At 37.1% G+C, this 15,215-nt stretch overlaps 1 protein-coding gene and 1 non-coding gene across 7 annotated transcripts in view; one reads left to right on the forward strand and one right to left on the reverse strand.

The window, feature by feature from the left end:
• GLIS3 (GLIS family zinc finger 3) overlaps window positions 1-15,215 on the forward strand; it is a 424,356-nt gene that overhangs the window by 118,573 nt on the left and 290,568 nt on the right. For 2 of the 6 annotated variants that reach the window (XM_023521256.1, XM_023521257.1), the window contains exon 1: window positions 524-628. The exons of 3 other annotated variants lie outside the window; for them this stretch is intronic. In XM_023521256.1, coding sequence (XP_023377024.1) covers window positions 526-628 — 103 coding nt within the window. In that variant the 5' untranslated portion in view covers window positions 524-525. Of the gene's footprint in view, window positions 1-523; window positions 629-8,635; window positions 9,016-15,215 lie in introns of those variants that run through there. One more of the 6 variants, XM_023521260.1, reaches the window with a different exon arrangement.
• Window positions 12,881-12,954, reverse strand: TRNAI-UAU. Its single transcript has one exon. It is a non-coding gene; the product is annotated as a tRNA-Ile (tRNA).

Below are 15,215 nucleotides of genomic sequence, written 5' to 3' on the forward strand. Positions count from 1 at the left end.
TTTTTTATTAAATTTATAATATCACAAATGTCTTTAATTGGGTCAAATGAACATTTTAAGTTCCCTTGACTGTATTACCAAGTTGCTTTCCAAATGGGTTATATCATATTTTATACTCCCTAATCAATCTATTTGCAGAATATTGAGAGTGCCTATTTTATGTCTTGTCTACTGGATTTTTCTTTTATAAACTGTTTATGTCCTTTGCCTTTTCCATCTCATAGGAATGTCTGTCTTCATTATTGATTTGTAAGGCCTCTTTACATATTAAGCCCATAACCGTTTATTGTATGGAATGCTAGTACTTTCCTGGCCATTTGTTTGCTTTTTCATTTTGTTTATGATGTTTTTAAGCTAAAATATTTTTGTAGTTATATCTGTTTATTATTGTCTTCTGCATCCTACAATAGGGAAACACTCAAAGCTATTTTCTTTCAGTTGTTTCATATTTTATTTTTAATATTTAGTTCTTAATTTCCCAGGAACTTATTTTATTCTTATTATGGCTGCTTATATTTTCCAGTGATGACTGAAACCATCTCTCCTATTCCATTTACTCTTCTGTGGTGTGACTTTGCCATTCCCTTGTCAAGAGGTGGAGTTCATTTCACTATCCCTTTGAATTTGGGTGAGCTTGAGATTATTTTTGCCAATAATATGTGGTAGAAGTGATTCTGTGCTTATTGCAGGGATAGTCACTAGCTGTCCTAAAAGCTACCTTTTCTCTGCCTTGCGGAAGTCAGCCTCCATGTTGTGAGAAGCCCAGGCCATATGCAAAGGTCATGTGCCGGCATTTTCATTGACAGTCAGCATGTAAGTGAGCCACCTTAGATGTTCATCTAGTCCATCCTTCAGATAATTGCAAGCCTTAGCTGACATCTGACTGCAATGCATGAGCGACCCCAAGTGAGGAGCATCCTGTTGAGGCCAGTCAACCCCCAGAACCACAAGAGATAATAATAAATTGTTTTCAGGACCCTAAGTTTTGGCATTATTTCTTATATAATAATAGATCATCAGAACATATGTAATGTGAATAAAGATTTAGCTTTGATTCTCCCTCAAATATTAAACAGTTGCCCCATTACCATTTATTGAACAATCTCTTCCCATTCTTAGTAATGCCATCACCCTATGCTAATTGTTATATATCTGAGATCGTGATTTTTTGCTTACAGTCTCTTCAGTTTAACTAGTCTTCTTTCTATATTCCGGTTTTTATTTTCATAGCTCTATATTTTCTTTTTCAAAGACTTTTTGACTGTTAGCATAGTTTATTCCTTTTGATGAACTTTAGAATCTATTGTCAAAGTAGTGAATAGGACTTGCATTAAATCAGTGACCCTCTACTTGAGAGATATTGTCCCTGGGGATATTTGGCAATACCTGGACAGAATTTACTATTGGTTGTCACAACTGAGGAGACTGCTACTGGTGTCTAGTGGGTAGAGGTTAGAGATGCTCCTCAACATCCCCCCCGACACACACACACACACACACACACACACACACACACACCCCAAAGAATTATTGGTCACAAAATATCCAAAATGAGTAACTCTATGAAATAGTTTGGAAGAATCAACATACTATGTTTATTTTTCTCATTTAAGAACATATCTATATGTGTATATCTATATTTATTCATGTCTTCAAGAAGAAATGTAGTTTTTTATATAACATCCTATTCTTAATTATTTTTAATTAAAAATTTTTTCACTATATTTTGAAAATTATAATTGACATAAGAAATCTATTGCTTTTGCCATATTTATATTATCTTGTCACTTTTAAGATTTTATTTTCAAATTGGCTTTGGATGAGGGCATTGAAAATTCTCATACTTTACATAAAAATGTAAAACTTGACACTATGTTTTAAACCTTTTCAGGTGTTACAGAAGTTGAGAATGACCTTAGAAATGTTGTTTTCCAGTCCCTTCCTGTACATTCTCTGCAGTATCCTGGCAGTCCCTTTTAGTATTCTTTTAGAGACAAGAACTCTGCCTTATTCTTTTAGAGACAAAAACTCTGCCTCCCTAGTCATTTCTGCTTGGTAGAAAGTTCTTCCTTTGATTGAACTGTATTCTGTCTTCTTGAGGCTCTTATCGTTCAATGGTATTGGAGGAAGTAGAGCGGCTTGAAGGACAGTGGGAAAAATTGTTATTTGTTGATTGATTAGGTGAGATACAGGGTTGGGAGAGTTTGAAGTTCTCGTTTCCAAATGTGTAAGACCCATGCGAACTGGATGTCCCATAAATATTTCTTGAGTAGAATTTAATTGTATATGCGATTTATATGTTTTCTAGTTTTTGTTGTTGTTTTTTTGTTTTTTGTTTTTGAGAGGCCTGTAAGTGAGGGTGTGGCTCAAGGAGTACTGAGGATCTTAATCCCAACTGATCCTGGTTCTTTCACCTTCCAAAGGTTCTCCTTTCCTTGGAGCCTTTAGTCAGGGTCTCCCCCTGCTGTGGAGGGTATGAGCAAGTTTAAGTAGGAACAGATGATTCTTATGATTCATTACCAGGCTTTATTGCAAGGCAAGGTCCCTGTGCCATGGGGACTCCATCCAAACTTATTGACATAATGAAGAACCCTTTTATTATTTTGAAGTCTTGAAGGCAGAATTTTTCTTCAGAACAAAGACAATAAGGCCACAATGCAAAGGAATTCCCTCAGTGCATAACTGCTAATTGGACAATTGTTCTGCAATTATTATGCTAGGAAAAATTGTCTTATAGCTGCACTCATTGCTTATAAACTTTCTTTGAGATGAGAATCTGTTAAAAAATTATGCTGTCAGGTTTGATATGCTTATTAGATTTTTTTTTTCCTTTCTTTAATAAGGTGTTACAAGGTGTTCGCTGTCCCTGAGCAGCCTGAACATTGGTTCCATGGCAAATTTACATTTGGCATATAAATAAGCAGGCCCTGGTTCCACTAAAAGCTGAGGTTCAGCAGTGATTCTACTAAAACCTAAGATTTGAGGACATTTGAGCAAACTCAAATTGAACTTTTTTTTTTCAACTGTTGGAGGTAAACGATTTCTCTTTTCTCCTGAAAATTCACACATTTTATTTGATCTGGGAGAGTGATGGCTCTTGTATCCTCTTATTATTGTAGACAAAGGGAGAGAGAAATCTGGGGCATTTTCAGATTCAATTTGTGGACAGAAATGGAATTGATCTTTAGGCACAGTTGTCAAGTAGGGATCTCTGTGTCTCTTTTCATCTTTGATCCCCTCCTCTGTGCTTATTCCTTTTCTCCTCCAGCTTTTCATCTCTTCATGAATGGTCCTGTCCCAAACCCAAAGGTTTTCAGATGTCACCTGCAAGTAGAAAGGAGAATTAATGTTTATTGAGCATCTGATTTGTGCCAGGCTGGTGCTAGATAGTTTATTATATGATCTCACTAAGCTGTGCTTGACAGGGTGGTTTAGTCTAAATGATTTGGTCAAGCTCACACAGTTGCATAGTCCCAGACCAAATTTGGCCTCCTGGCCTTGTGACCTGGCTCTGGCATAGACCCCCTCTGTTTTCATACTGCTGACTCCTCCCACTCATGCATCCATTTCTTTCTCCTCCTTATGTAAATATTTTATTGCATAATGAAATCATAGAGTAGCCACATGCTTGGAGACAATTGTTGGCTGGTTAGACTCTGTTTTTATGTCATTGCAGTTTTGAAAGTTGAAATCTTGGGTTATTGAGGCTGAATTTTAGAAAAGACCCTTTACAGCTTTATTTGTATTGTTATTAAGATAGGTTGATTTCTAATAGAAAGGGGCCCTATAATATCAGGTCTGTCAAGGCACCTCATATTTACTTATTGTATTTGACACATTGTGTAATTGTCTTTGTGCTCATCTCTCTCTCTCTCTCTCTCTCTCTCTGTGTATCATGTTCTTACATCTCATATATATCCTGATGAATTCTGCCCACTCAAGACTGTTTGTTAAATAAGGAGAAAATTAGTAAATCCCTTCAATGATAAGATATACGCATATGAGTATTTTCATATTATATTCTTAAATATCACCGTCATTATCATCATCATTTCTTCCTCAGTATCCCAACAACTTTTTGATTTTACCTTATTTTAGAGGCATCACTTTGTTCTTTAATTATCCTGATCTCTTTTTTATTGTTTAACTACCAAATGAGTAAACAAATGAAGTTGATGTATGTACCAAAAATTCCTGAAAGCGAAAGGAATTTAATCACTGTCATCTATTTATACTTGCACGTATGACATCATTTATGGCATCTACACAGAACAAATTAAGGTATCATTCATGACTATTGCTTATATGTAGAAACTAAGATATTTCTGTGGTTGTTTGTTCCAGCTTTGGGAGAAGGATTGGTTTCTAATTGTTCTGTCTCCTTTCCTTTTAATAGTACTTGTCCAGTTGTGTAGGAGATGGTGGTTAAGGATCTATGAGGCCATAGATATCAGTGCATGTTTTGGAGCGGGACTACCTCGGTTTGAATTCTCATTCTTATCAAGTTATTATGTTTTCTGAACCTCAGTTTGCCTCTTCTGTGAAATGGGATGGTAATAATCAGAGTTGTTACATGAACTGAATGGGCTAATCTAGGTATACAGCCAGGCATATGCTACTGATACCAAGTAAACTTTCCATTGATGCTAACTCTTATTTTATTTGTAATGTATAGATGTATTATTATCATTAGTAGTAGTAGTAGTAATAGTGGTAGTAGTAGCAGCAGCAGCAGCAGCAATATAAGTTTTTGGTAAGGAAATATGATCACGTTGATAGCTTCGTAACCTCTGCACCTCCTTTGTGGCACTTATGAATAGCTAAGAAGAGGGAGAGGAGAGAGAGGTTTGTTGCACTTCTGTTTCCATGGAGGACTTCACAGAAAAGGTAACAAATCAAACAGTTTGAAAAGGACCGCATTGATGGGGTTGATAGGGAGGACCTGTGTTCTGTGTATGCAGTGAGACAGAGTTTGCCTGGTGGAGAGTAAGAACGGGCAACAGAAAAGAGTCAGGGGCAACAGAAAAGAGTCACCCCCTGCCACCCCAACTCTGGGCCTCCCAGCAATCTCCCTATTTTAAATAATAAAATACTGTTCTTCTTTTAGCCCCCTCTCCAATTACCCATGGAAAGAGGCCCTGTACATGCTATAATTGTGGTATGGGAATGACCTGTCCATAGACATTTAGCGTCTGCCCTGTGCAGGCCTGGTACTCTGGGAGTCAGGAGTAAGGAATGAAGGAAGATAAAATACATTCCCTATCCTTGTGGAACTGCCAGAAATGGGGGAAAGGTAAGACACGCACACACACACACACACACACACACACACACACACACGTTAATATATCATGTGCAGGCCTGGTACTCTGGGAGTCAGGAGTAAGGAATGAAGGAAGATAAAATACATTCCCTATCCTTGTGGAACTGCCAGAAATGGGGGAAAGGTAAGACACGCACACACACACACACACACACACACACACACACACACACGTTAATATATAAGGTAGAAATGATCAGTAACACAAAAGATGCAAAACTAGCATTACCTGGGAATTTATAGGATGGATAAAACACTGTAAAATTGGGATTTGTTTCCAGGAGGGGTTGGCCTTTGGGCTGATCTTTGATCATAGCAGTTGGGGGTAGATGTAAGGGTGATGGGGGGATGGTAAGGGATTCCTGGCAGCCTGGAGTAGAATGTGGTGAAGGAACTGGGGCTTCTTGTGAGTGCAGCATGGAAACTGATATAGCCATATCTCACTCAAGATCAGCAATAATTAGTAAAAATTTTCTTGAATCTATTTTTGCTATAACAAGGGAAAAGAGGGAGAGATTGAGAGCTACAGTATGTTCAGTGTTCAAGTTAAATGTTAACTCTTTTGTGTAGTTAAGGACAAACTTATTCTTTCTTATGCAAAAGAAAAAGAAAGGGAGAAAACAACAATGTGGCAGTAACTTAAAAAAAAACTTTAAAAAATCCTGGTTTGCTTATGTGGTTGCTTATTTTCAAGTTAATACATATGTAGCGATTATAAACATGTGTGCAAACTTGAACAGACTGTAGACTCACCTTCCTGAGTTCCCTGTGTGGCTTTTGCAAGGTTCTCAGAGAGTTAGCTTTTTTCTAACACATTCCTTGTTTAGCCATTAGAAAATTATGGGTTTTATTTGAATAAACTCAGCAGCTAAAATAGCACTTCCAGAAAGGTGGGTGAGCTCATCGCTGTCTGAACCAGGCAAGTTAATGACCTGCCCAGTATTGTTCAAGCAGGCCAGCACTGGCTGACTTCACCAGCTGTTCCACTTGAAGGGAGACATTGTTTCTTAGGCTGCATTTGTCGAATGCTTTCCTCTCTGCACACCAGCCTTTGCTACTAGCTGTCCTGAATGTTCCTGGTGCTTGTACTTTATGAAAGCAAAGAGCAAGTAGCCCTGGAAATGTATGCAAAGTGTTCTCTGTACAGCTGTCTGAGGCCCCCACCCAAGAAAAAGATGTAAACACCTTTATTCCTGCATATTTATACAAATAGACACTGTCTATGGAAGCTCCCCAGTGGGAGGGCTTCTTACTTCTAACAGTTTTAAATGTTAGTGACAAAACAGCCTGGGAACGTGAATAGGAACATGATTAACTTAAACATGAGGTTGATGATTCCCATCACTTTTCAGGAAATATAATGGTAATGTATGGCATGGAGGTACGTGGAAGAAGAGAATGGGAATTGTGGAATTTGTTTTTACTATAATAAATTAAAATATGGCACAATGTTGAACTTTAGGAACTTCTTAAGACATTACCTGCATAATGTTCAGTTTGGTGAAGAAATGAATAGCTGAAAGATGAATTTCAATGGACTTAAAATTTTAAATGTTAGGCTCTAGGGCAGAGTGGCAAGAAAATAAGCAGATGGTAAGATGCCTTAAATTTGGTGTAAGAGCTAATGTGCTGAACTCTGAAATATACTATTCTACAGTCAAAATGGAGAAAGAATAGCAATGTAGTTTTAAAGTCAAATTGAATGCTCTTCAGAATGAGTATCAAGCACAATCCTGGTACATTGGTTCAGGCCTCTTTTAAATGATTAGTTTTTGCATTATCCTTCCCTTCTGCTCTGTTTATCTGGAATACTGTTAATTTTTATTACTAGGCTAATCCTCGGATTAAAAATGTAAGACATTTCATCTCTAGGTAGGAGAATAGAAGTGTGAGGTGAACTTTCTTCAGGGTTCTGTCTTTACTGGAGAAAAAACTAATTCACCGTTGAGTGGATTGTAACTGCAGATGCTAATTTAGAAATCTGTTGGCCAATTAAGGTGACTTTGATAAGACTATTTTATTCTTTTCAATCTTATGTATTCGTGAGCACATTCTTAGGAAGATTGCTGCTGGTTAGTGTTGCATGTCAGAGATGAGGGAAGTTTAGTTATTAACCCTACATAGTGGGTAAAGGGGGGCAATAGGCAGGCTGTGGAATGAGGAAAGGGCCAGGTTGAAACATTTCCAAAAGGTATTTTTGTTGTTTATACTTGTTAATTATTAATATTAATTATTGATGAAAAGTGGTTTTGAGTTACATACCACACATTGTTTAGGAATAAATGATCACATTTCTTATCTGGAACCATAGTAGATATTAAACTGTTTCTGAATAATCAATATTTATTAATTTAGCACGATTTCCCCCTTCCTTCAACATTAAAGATAAAAATCCATGAATCTCCAGCTCATAAAAAATTTGTTTTGACAAAGTGTACTACTTTTCCCACAGCTTTGGGTGGCTTTTAATACTAAATTAATATGTTAAGGACTGGATTTGTCCAAATTAGGTCAGTAATTAAAAAATATCTTTAGAACAAAGAGCGTATTTCATATAAGACACATAGATAACATATAAGGCTTTGTAGGTTAAAATTGCCATTTTCATTGTATTATGCTTTGTCTCAGATGTCCATGCTTTTTCAGGTATGCATTTTTGTGATCATCTTAGTTTCTTGGAAATGAGCTTTTCAGGAGTTTCTATATTTTATAGTTCATCATATAGGTTTAAATGGAGCATATTCTGTTTAAATTCCAATAGGCAGTTATGAACAAGATTGATGATTGCTCTGAGAATCTGAACTGGCTGATGCTTACATTGAGAGAGGGTGGAGGGGTGAGGGAGAGAGCTATTGATTGCGATGGAGGGTTACATCCCTGTGACAGACTTGGAGACATTGCTCTCAGAGTTAGGCTGTAAAAGTCAATGTTTATGTTTCTTAGGCATTCTAGGCTTTCTGAATGTTACCAGATTCATTTTAGCTTCAGTCTTAAGGACTATGTGTTGGGTTTATATGAGCTGTAGTTTTAGATTGTGTTATTCTATTGGTGGACTCTACCATATAATATCAATACAGTCATGTGCCAAAGTACAAGTCACAGCATTGGCAACTCAAAAGAGTTGTTTGGTTGTAGAAAATAGCACACGCAGTTGAACCACCTCTGGAGTTGATTTTGCATTTGCCTGGGCGGCCACCAGAGGTGACCTGTACTGGTATATTTTCCCATTAGGGAGAGGTTGTAGTAGTAACTTGAAAACGTTACTTAAGGTGGAGTAAGTCGGCTGATACTGGATCAGTCCATTCTCTGTCATCTGAAAGACTTGCCCACTGACTTCATTCATAGCTTAGTGTTTGATCTGTATTAGCAGTTGATTTACCACTTTTTAGATCCCCAATCTAAGATTACAGATCCTCTGGGGGATCTGGGAAAGTCTCCTTTACTTTTATGAAGGTTATGGTCAGTTAAGCTTTGCTTTCGATGGGCTTACTTTATTTTAGGAAGAAAAATTCTGCATATGTGAAAAGTGAAAGGACACTTGCCTTTTTCAAGGGAGCTGAAAGCTATTGGTTTCTCCAGAGAGGATTACTGGTGAAGACAGTTATGAAGAGAACAAGTAACTCTTTTAAATTAACAGCGGTGTGTTCTTGCTTAAATATTTCCCAGAACGATTCTAGAGAAATATAATACAGGTAAGTTTTGTTATGTGTTCATTGTGAGTTATATTTACGAGAAACAAAAATAGGATTAGAATCATAGAGGAGGAAAAGCTTTTTTGTACCAGTGGCTTAATGTATTATATCTCATGAATTCTAACCATTTATAAAATTATTTGGTTTCTTGCCCCTACTCATGGTTGATTTTTTTCTCTCTTTTTCCATCTAGAGACCTTTGAATTATTTTTATTCATAAGTGAAAAATGTCTTACAGCTTTATTTCCTTTTATTAATAGTTCCTTCTTGCCCTTAACCACATCTCTGACTTTTTGGCATGTAAAGTCCAATGAGCTCATGCTTAATCATGTATAAACAACCATCTAATTATATGGTTTTGAATTTTCATTTGACCGACTAAATAAAAATGACACAGAAAAGAGAAACCTGACAACCTCCCTGTATTTGGATACCTGGCCTTTCTCTCCCTCACTCTCTTCATGCATTTAGTAAAATGCGTGTTAAAACTTATCAAAAAATCAGTTTGCATTTGCCAAGTTTCTGAGGTAAAAATTGTTCTTTTCAAGGCTACGTGCAAAAAACAAGTCAGACAAGCTATATATATGTCTTCTTTCGGACTTTATTCTTTCCTCCTCTGGACAGAGGTGTTACTAGAATTCCTTGTGCTGCTGGTGTCAGATAACAGAGCAACCAATATTCCTGGGGCAAGATTTCTTAATCTTTGTCCCCGCAGTCTCTCCCTTAAGGTACAATAACAAGGATCCCAGTGGCTATATCTTCCCACCCTCCCCAAGCACTCTGATTGACACATTTTTGAAAGAAGGTAGTGGGAAAATCTTTGCAAACAAAGGTATTCACTGTATTTAAGCAGGAAGAACGAAGTTGTCCATTCCCCTTTTTTACTCATTGGCTTAGTCCTAGAATTCTGAACGTGGAACAAAATCTTTTCTGAACATTTAGGTGGTTTCACTGTGGATATCTAGATGTACTCAATAAAGAAGACCAAAGAAAAGATAATTCCCTTTATAATTATTTTTTCTATGTCATAAGTACCTAGAGAGTAGATTTGGCTAATTAGTATTTAAGAACTATAACAGAGAAGAAAGGGAAGGGGATACCTGTGAAATTTGGCAAAAGTGATTTATTTTCTCATGAATTCTTCAGCTTTAAAACAATTTGTTTTCTCAAAGTACTATGACTCTGAAACATGCATATCTCTGAGTGGTAAAATTTCACACACTTATTAGATAGGGTAAGTTTGTTTGGAAAAAAATTATATTAACTCCATTTTGAAAGTTGAAAGAATGATTTCACTAAGATTTATGTCTTACAGTCTTCTTTATTGAAAATATTTTTAGAGATACCTTCATAATTGTTTCAGCTCATTTTAAGGAGCTAATATTACCTGGTGATTCATAGGGATTTATTATAATTATTCTAAACTGTAGATTTGTATCAAGGCTCACGTTCTTCTCATTGTGCATGAAGATCAAAGTGAGACAGACCTCTGCCTTTTGCTATTATTTTTGTTTTGTTTAGAACAACGAGGAGAACAAATTCTGGCAGAGTTTATAATTTGATTTTCCTAGAGCAGTCAAAAGAGGAGGCACTCTAACTACCAAATTAAGACCTCTACTTAATCAACCCTTGGAGAACTGGGGAGGGATTTTATTTCTGTCTTTCCCATTTACTTTCAACGCCATGGGATCTTATGTTACATATGATTTGTTATTAATTCTCTTCTAAGAATTTGTATATTATTCAAGAAATAAGATTTTAATTTGATTAATATTGCACTTTTTATTCACATTTATTTTCAGCTTTCATATTAAAATTTAAACAAATAATACTCCTTAAAAAAGTATTACTTTAGGTATAAAATAACATTACTCTGAATTTAGATTTTTTTCATACTGATGTCAATCTGTATTTTGATTGCTTTTTTATTTTGATGAGAAAGTATTGGGGTTGGAAGTGGTGATATTCCTCATTGTTTGACCTAATTTTAGATGTCATTAGTTAAGAGTTAATGCTGATGCATTGTCTGAGTTAGCACGTATAGGCTGTAGAGATAAAATAACCACATTTACTTTAATGCTAGCCCATATTCTAATCATGTTTACAGAGATGCTTAGATTATTCTAGTTCTCTTATAAATTCAAAAATAGCATTAAATAAAAGGCCTTAGCCATATTCCATGTGTGTTGAGATTCATGATGTTAGAATTTTTTTCTATATTTTGGTAGTTTAGTTAAAGTTGTGCAATTTTATGACAAGTTGCTTGAACCAAAGGGCGGATATTTCAGACTCCCTATTTCTTCAATTTTAATTAAATTTGTTGTAGGTACAACTTATTCTACTAACTTACATATAAGAGAAATGGTTCTTTAAACTATTTCTTTTAAATCAAAACAAATGAAACTCCATGACCCCATCTTGCTGGTGAGTGGGAAATGTAATCTTAGTCATTGTTGATTAAGTGCCCAATATCATGCCAAGGTGAGACAAGATCCCAGGATCTTTGTACAGGGCAGAACATTCCAAGTGCTTAGTTCTTGGTCCATTAGGTTGCTCTGAGGTGCCCACTAACTAAGCCCATATGGTCTCTGGAAATCTGCTATTTTATGCATTGCTTGGGTACAGGAACCTTTGCTGGAGTTGCAAGCCCCCAGACCTAAAGTCTGGCCTTTGTATATTTACTGTGCAACCATGATCTCCACCTTCATTGCTTTTTCTGAACGTCGCCTCTCTACTTGGGAGGCTGTCAAACTGCTGTTCTTCCTAGACTTTGGGCAGTCTTTCCTTTTTCTTGGTTTCCTCAGAGACACTCAGAGCACCTGGATAATCTCAGTGGATTTAGACTTCTACAAAGGATTAGAAGAGAAGACGAAATCAAGCAGTGTCAACTCTTAGCCCTCTTGTAACACCTGGAGACAAAGGAGCACAAATTACGAATAATAGCTCAACAAGTGTTTTGTGGTGTTCCTCTGCTCCTTTATGGGTTTCGGAGCAGAGAGTAAAGAATCGACAGCCTACAGAGGCTAAGGGCTGGCCGGGTAGGTGAGCAACTAGCTCAAGGGCGTCCGAATGCAGGATGCTGGGTACTTCTAGTTCTTGCAAGAGTATTCAAATTAGATTTTCATGTAAGAGAAAGTAACCTCCATAACCATTTGCCTTTTCTCCAGGTTCGATTCTTCTGGGCATCTCATACTGACTTGTAAGGCCATGTAGAATATGTAACAGAAAAGATTTATGATAGAATATGTGTCTCTTTGGACAGTCTGAGAAATTACTGTTCGAGGGAAAACAATTATAGCCTAGCAGCTTTTAATAATGACTGTAAGCTGTGCCTTTTAGATACTAAGAAGTTATCTCTAATATGAAAGAGTGAATGGGATTTTCCCTTGAGTCAGATCTTAGATCCTGAAAAAAAGTTCCATCGATTTATATTGAATGGCTTAGACTTTACTCCCTTTACGTTGAGTGAGTATGTGGGGGGCGGGGGAGGGGGGCGGGGGTGTAGAAAGGAGTATTTTGGCGGGGGAGACAGAACAAACAAGTAATTTAGAGACAAGGACATACTAACAATCGTATTCACCAGGGATCACTGTCTTTCTTCCACATCGTGACACATTTGAGAGGGAATGTCTCAACCTCATTCGTGGCCTTGAACGATATTTGTCTTGCCTTATGAATTTCCCTAAGAGTCATATATATTTTTTCCTCTCTTTAATTCCGCCCCCGCTCCACCCCTGAGTTATGGATGTTGCCATTTCCCCTTAAGAACTGGATCTCTGAAGGTGGGGCGTCTCCTTCCACACGCTCGCAGCGTGCACCTGGGGCCAGGAGCACCCAGGGCCTGGCGCACCCGGGGTATGGTCCATGGCTCCACCTGGGGCATGAACCCAGAACCTTCTGCGTATAAAGCAGATATGCTAACCACTACACTATGGAGCCATCCCCCAAAATCATATTTTTTATTCATTTATCTAACAAATATTTACTCTCTGACATAGGTGTCCCAGTCATTGTTCCATAGAGTAAGGGGTCTCACCAATACACGACCTTGTCATTTCTCAATCAATTTCTGCTTTTGGTTGTCTTGGGGGGGAAAAACAGCTTAGAGAAAACATGATCTTAATTTATGTAGAAGGTTTTGTAATCTAATATTTCTTACAGACTCTTTAGTAACCCTTTTATTTGTCTTCTTTATAAAGTCATTTGGGGTTACTCTGTTCCCTCTGTCTCTAACCTGGTCCAAACTTCATCACTGCATCCTGGGATCATAGCAACATATTCCTAGCTTGGTTTCTTGTCTTCAGTCTTTGCTCTGCTTCTATATGTATTGAAAATAGTTAGATTGTCCTCTTCATAGTACCTTAACATAGCAAAGCCATGCTTAAAAACCTACTATAGCTCTTTTAGGGGCCGGCCTTGGAGGTCCTGTGTAATCTGATAACACTTTAATAAAAATGTGAATGCCTAAGGCTTACAGAATACTTTCTGTATGCTAGACACTACTGTAAGTGCTTTACATACATTGAATTATTAGTTCTCCAAATAGTCTTATAAAGGTAGGTACATGATTATCCCCATTTTCCAGATGTGGAAACAGAAACACAGAGAATTTAAGGAGCTTGCCCAAGGTCACACAGCTGGTAAGTGAAGCCATTCTGGCCCTAGCATCTCCATGCTTTATCACCGCCATACCCTTTTTGTAGCACACTCTTTTATTTCACTTTGGTCAGCCAACTTTTTGTGCTGCTGACTCCCCTCCGGTCATTGAAAGGCTCCGATCAAGTCTCACCTCCTCTACAAAAATTCCTCCAATTTATACAGATCTTTTTCTTGTTTGAACTCTTTCCGTTCTCAGCATTATGGCAACTCAGTTTAAGATTGGGTATGTCCTAGTTGTTTCTTGTGTTAGTTAAAACTCTCTCCAACTGGCCAAAACCTCTTTGAGGGCTATTCCAAAAGCCTAGGACTCCATTAGTATATAGCACAGAACCAACCTCACAAGTAGTGCTTGATAAATGTTACCTGTTCATGGTGTTGGAGAAGCTGAGGCACTTTTCTCTCCTGAAAATGTACTTCTTCCCTCCCTTCTTCTCACCCTTTCTTATATTTCTGGAAGTGCAGTCTTAATAGGGCAAGTAGTATAATAATTTCACTTGAAATTTACTTATTTTCACAGATTAATCTCACAGATAAGCCTTGGTTTAAGCTTATTAAATTGGATTGTCAGCAAGAATTGTCTAACTCATCTACGTTTCCGCACTCTCTAGACTATATAGTATAGCATAGAGCAGAGATGCAATAAACCAGATCAGTGAGCAATAAAGGAGTAAACTGGGCCTGTACTGGTATTTCAGTTTTTCAATTTTTGCTTATTTAATAAATACATATGTTCTATTTCCATGGGGTTGTTAGAAAATTTGTTGAGGGAAAAGCAGTAAATGTGCTTACATTTCCTCTTTGGTTTTCTAGGCTAATTGTTGGTGAACTTTATTTAACACTCTTGCTATACTAAGAGTCTCTATGGAGCAGAGCAGCTTTCAGTTAACTTGGCAAATCATTACAAGAGAGAACAGAAGGGTCAGCATAAGCACTCTCTACTAATTAGTTGATAATTGATGTACAATAGCTGACTGATGGGACTTTAGAATATAAACTTTGGGAATGCTGTTTAATATATCTTTACATCTTTATGAGGTGGTTCAGAGCTGTGTATTCTTAATAACATCTTATCAAGACTGCCTGGTGGTGGGGAACAAGAACGAAGTTTCATTTCCAGGAATCCAGGGCACTGAGTGGTACAAAAAGGAATATGATATTTTTTAATCTTTCAGGGTATAAATACAATTCCATTTAATGCAGGGATGAAATGAAATGAGTAATGTGGTGATTCCATACTTTGTGGCCAACATTCCTGAATGCTGACTAAGGTTAAAAGAGTGTTGGTGTGAAAGTTATATTCTTTGTGGGATAAACTTGGTAGATTCAAGCTGAACTTTGTGGTGGAAAAGTGCATGATTCATGGGAATCCATTAATCTGGATTTGGATTTGACCTATTTATTGGCTGGGACACAATACCTCATTTTGGAATAGAGTCACAATGATAGTCTTTATATGACCTCCTCCTCCTTTTAAAACTTGACCTTCTAGATCTTTATCGACCAATGTAAAAATAATCAATCTCACTCTAATATGCTTGCAC

Source organism: Pteropus vampyrus, unplaced genomic scaffold, assembly GCF_000151845.1.
Source record: "Pteropus vampyrus isolate Shadow unplaced genomic scaffold, Pvam_2.0 Scaffold301, whole genome shotgun sequence".
NCBI classification, from domain to species: Eukaryota; Metazoa; Chordata; class Mammalia; order Chiroptera; family Pteropodidae; genus Pteropus; species Pteropus vampyrus.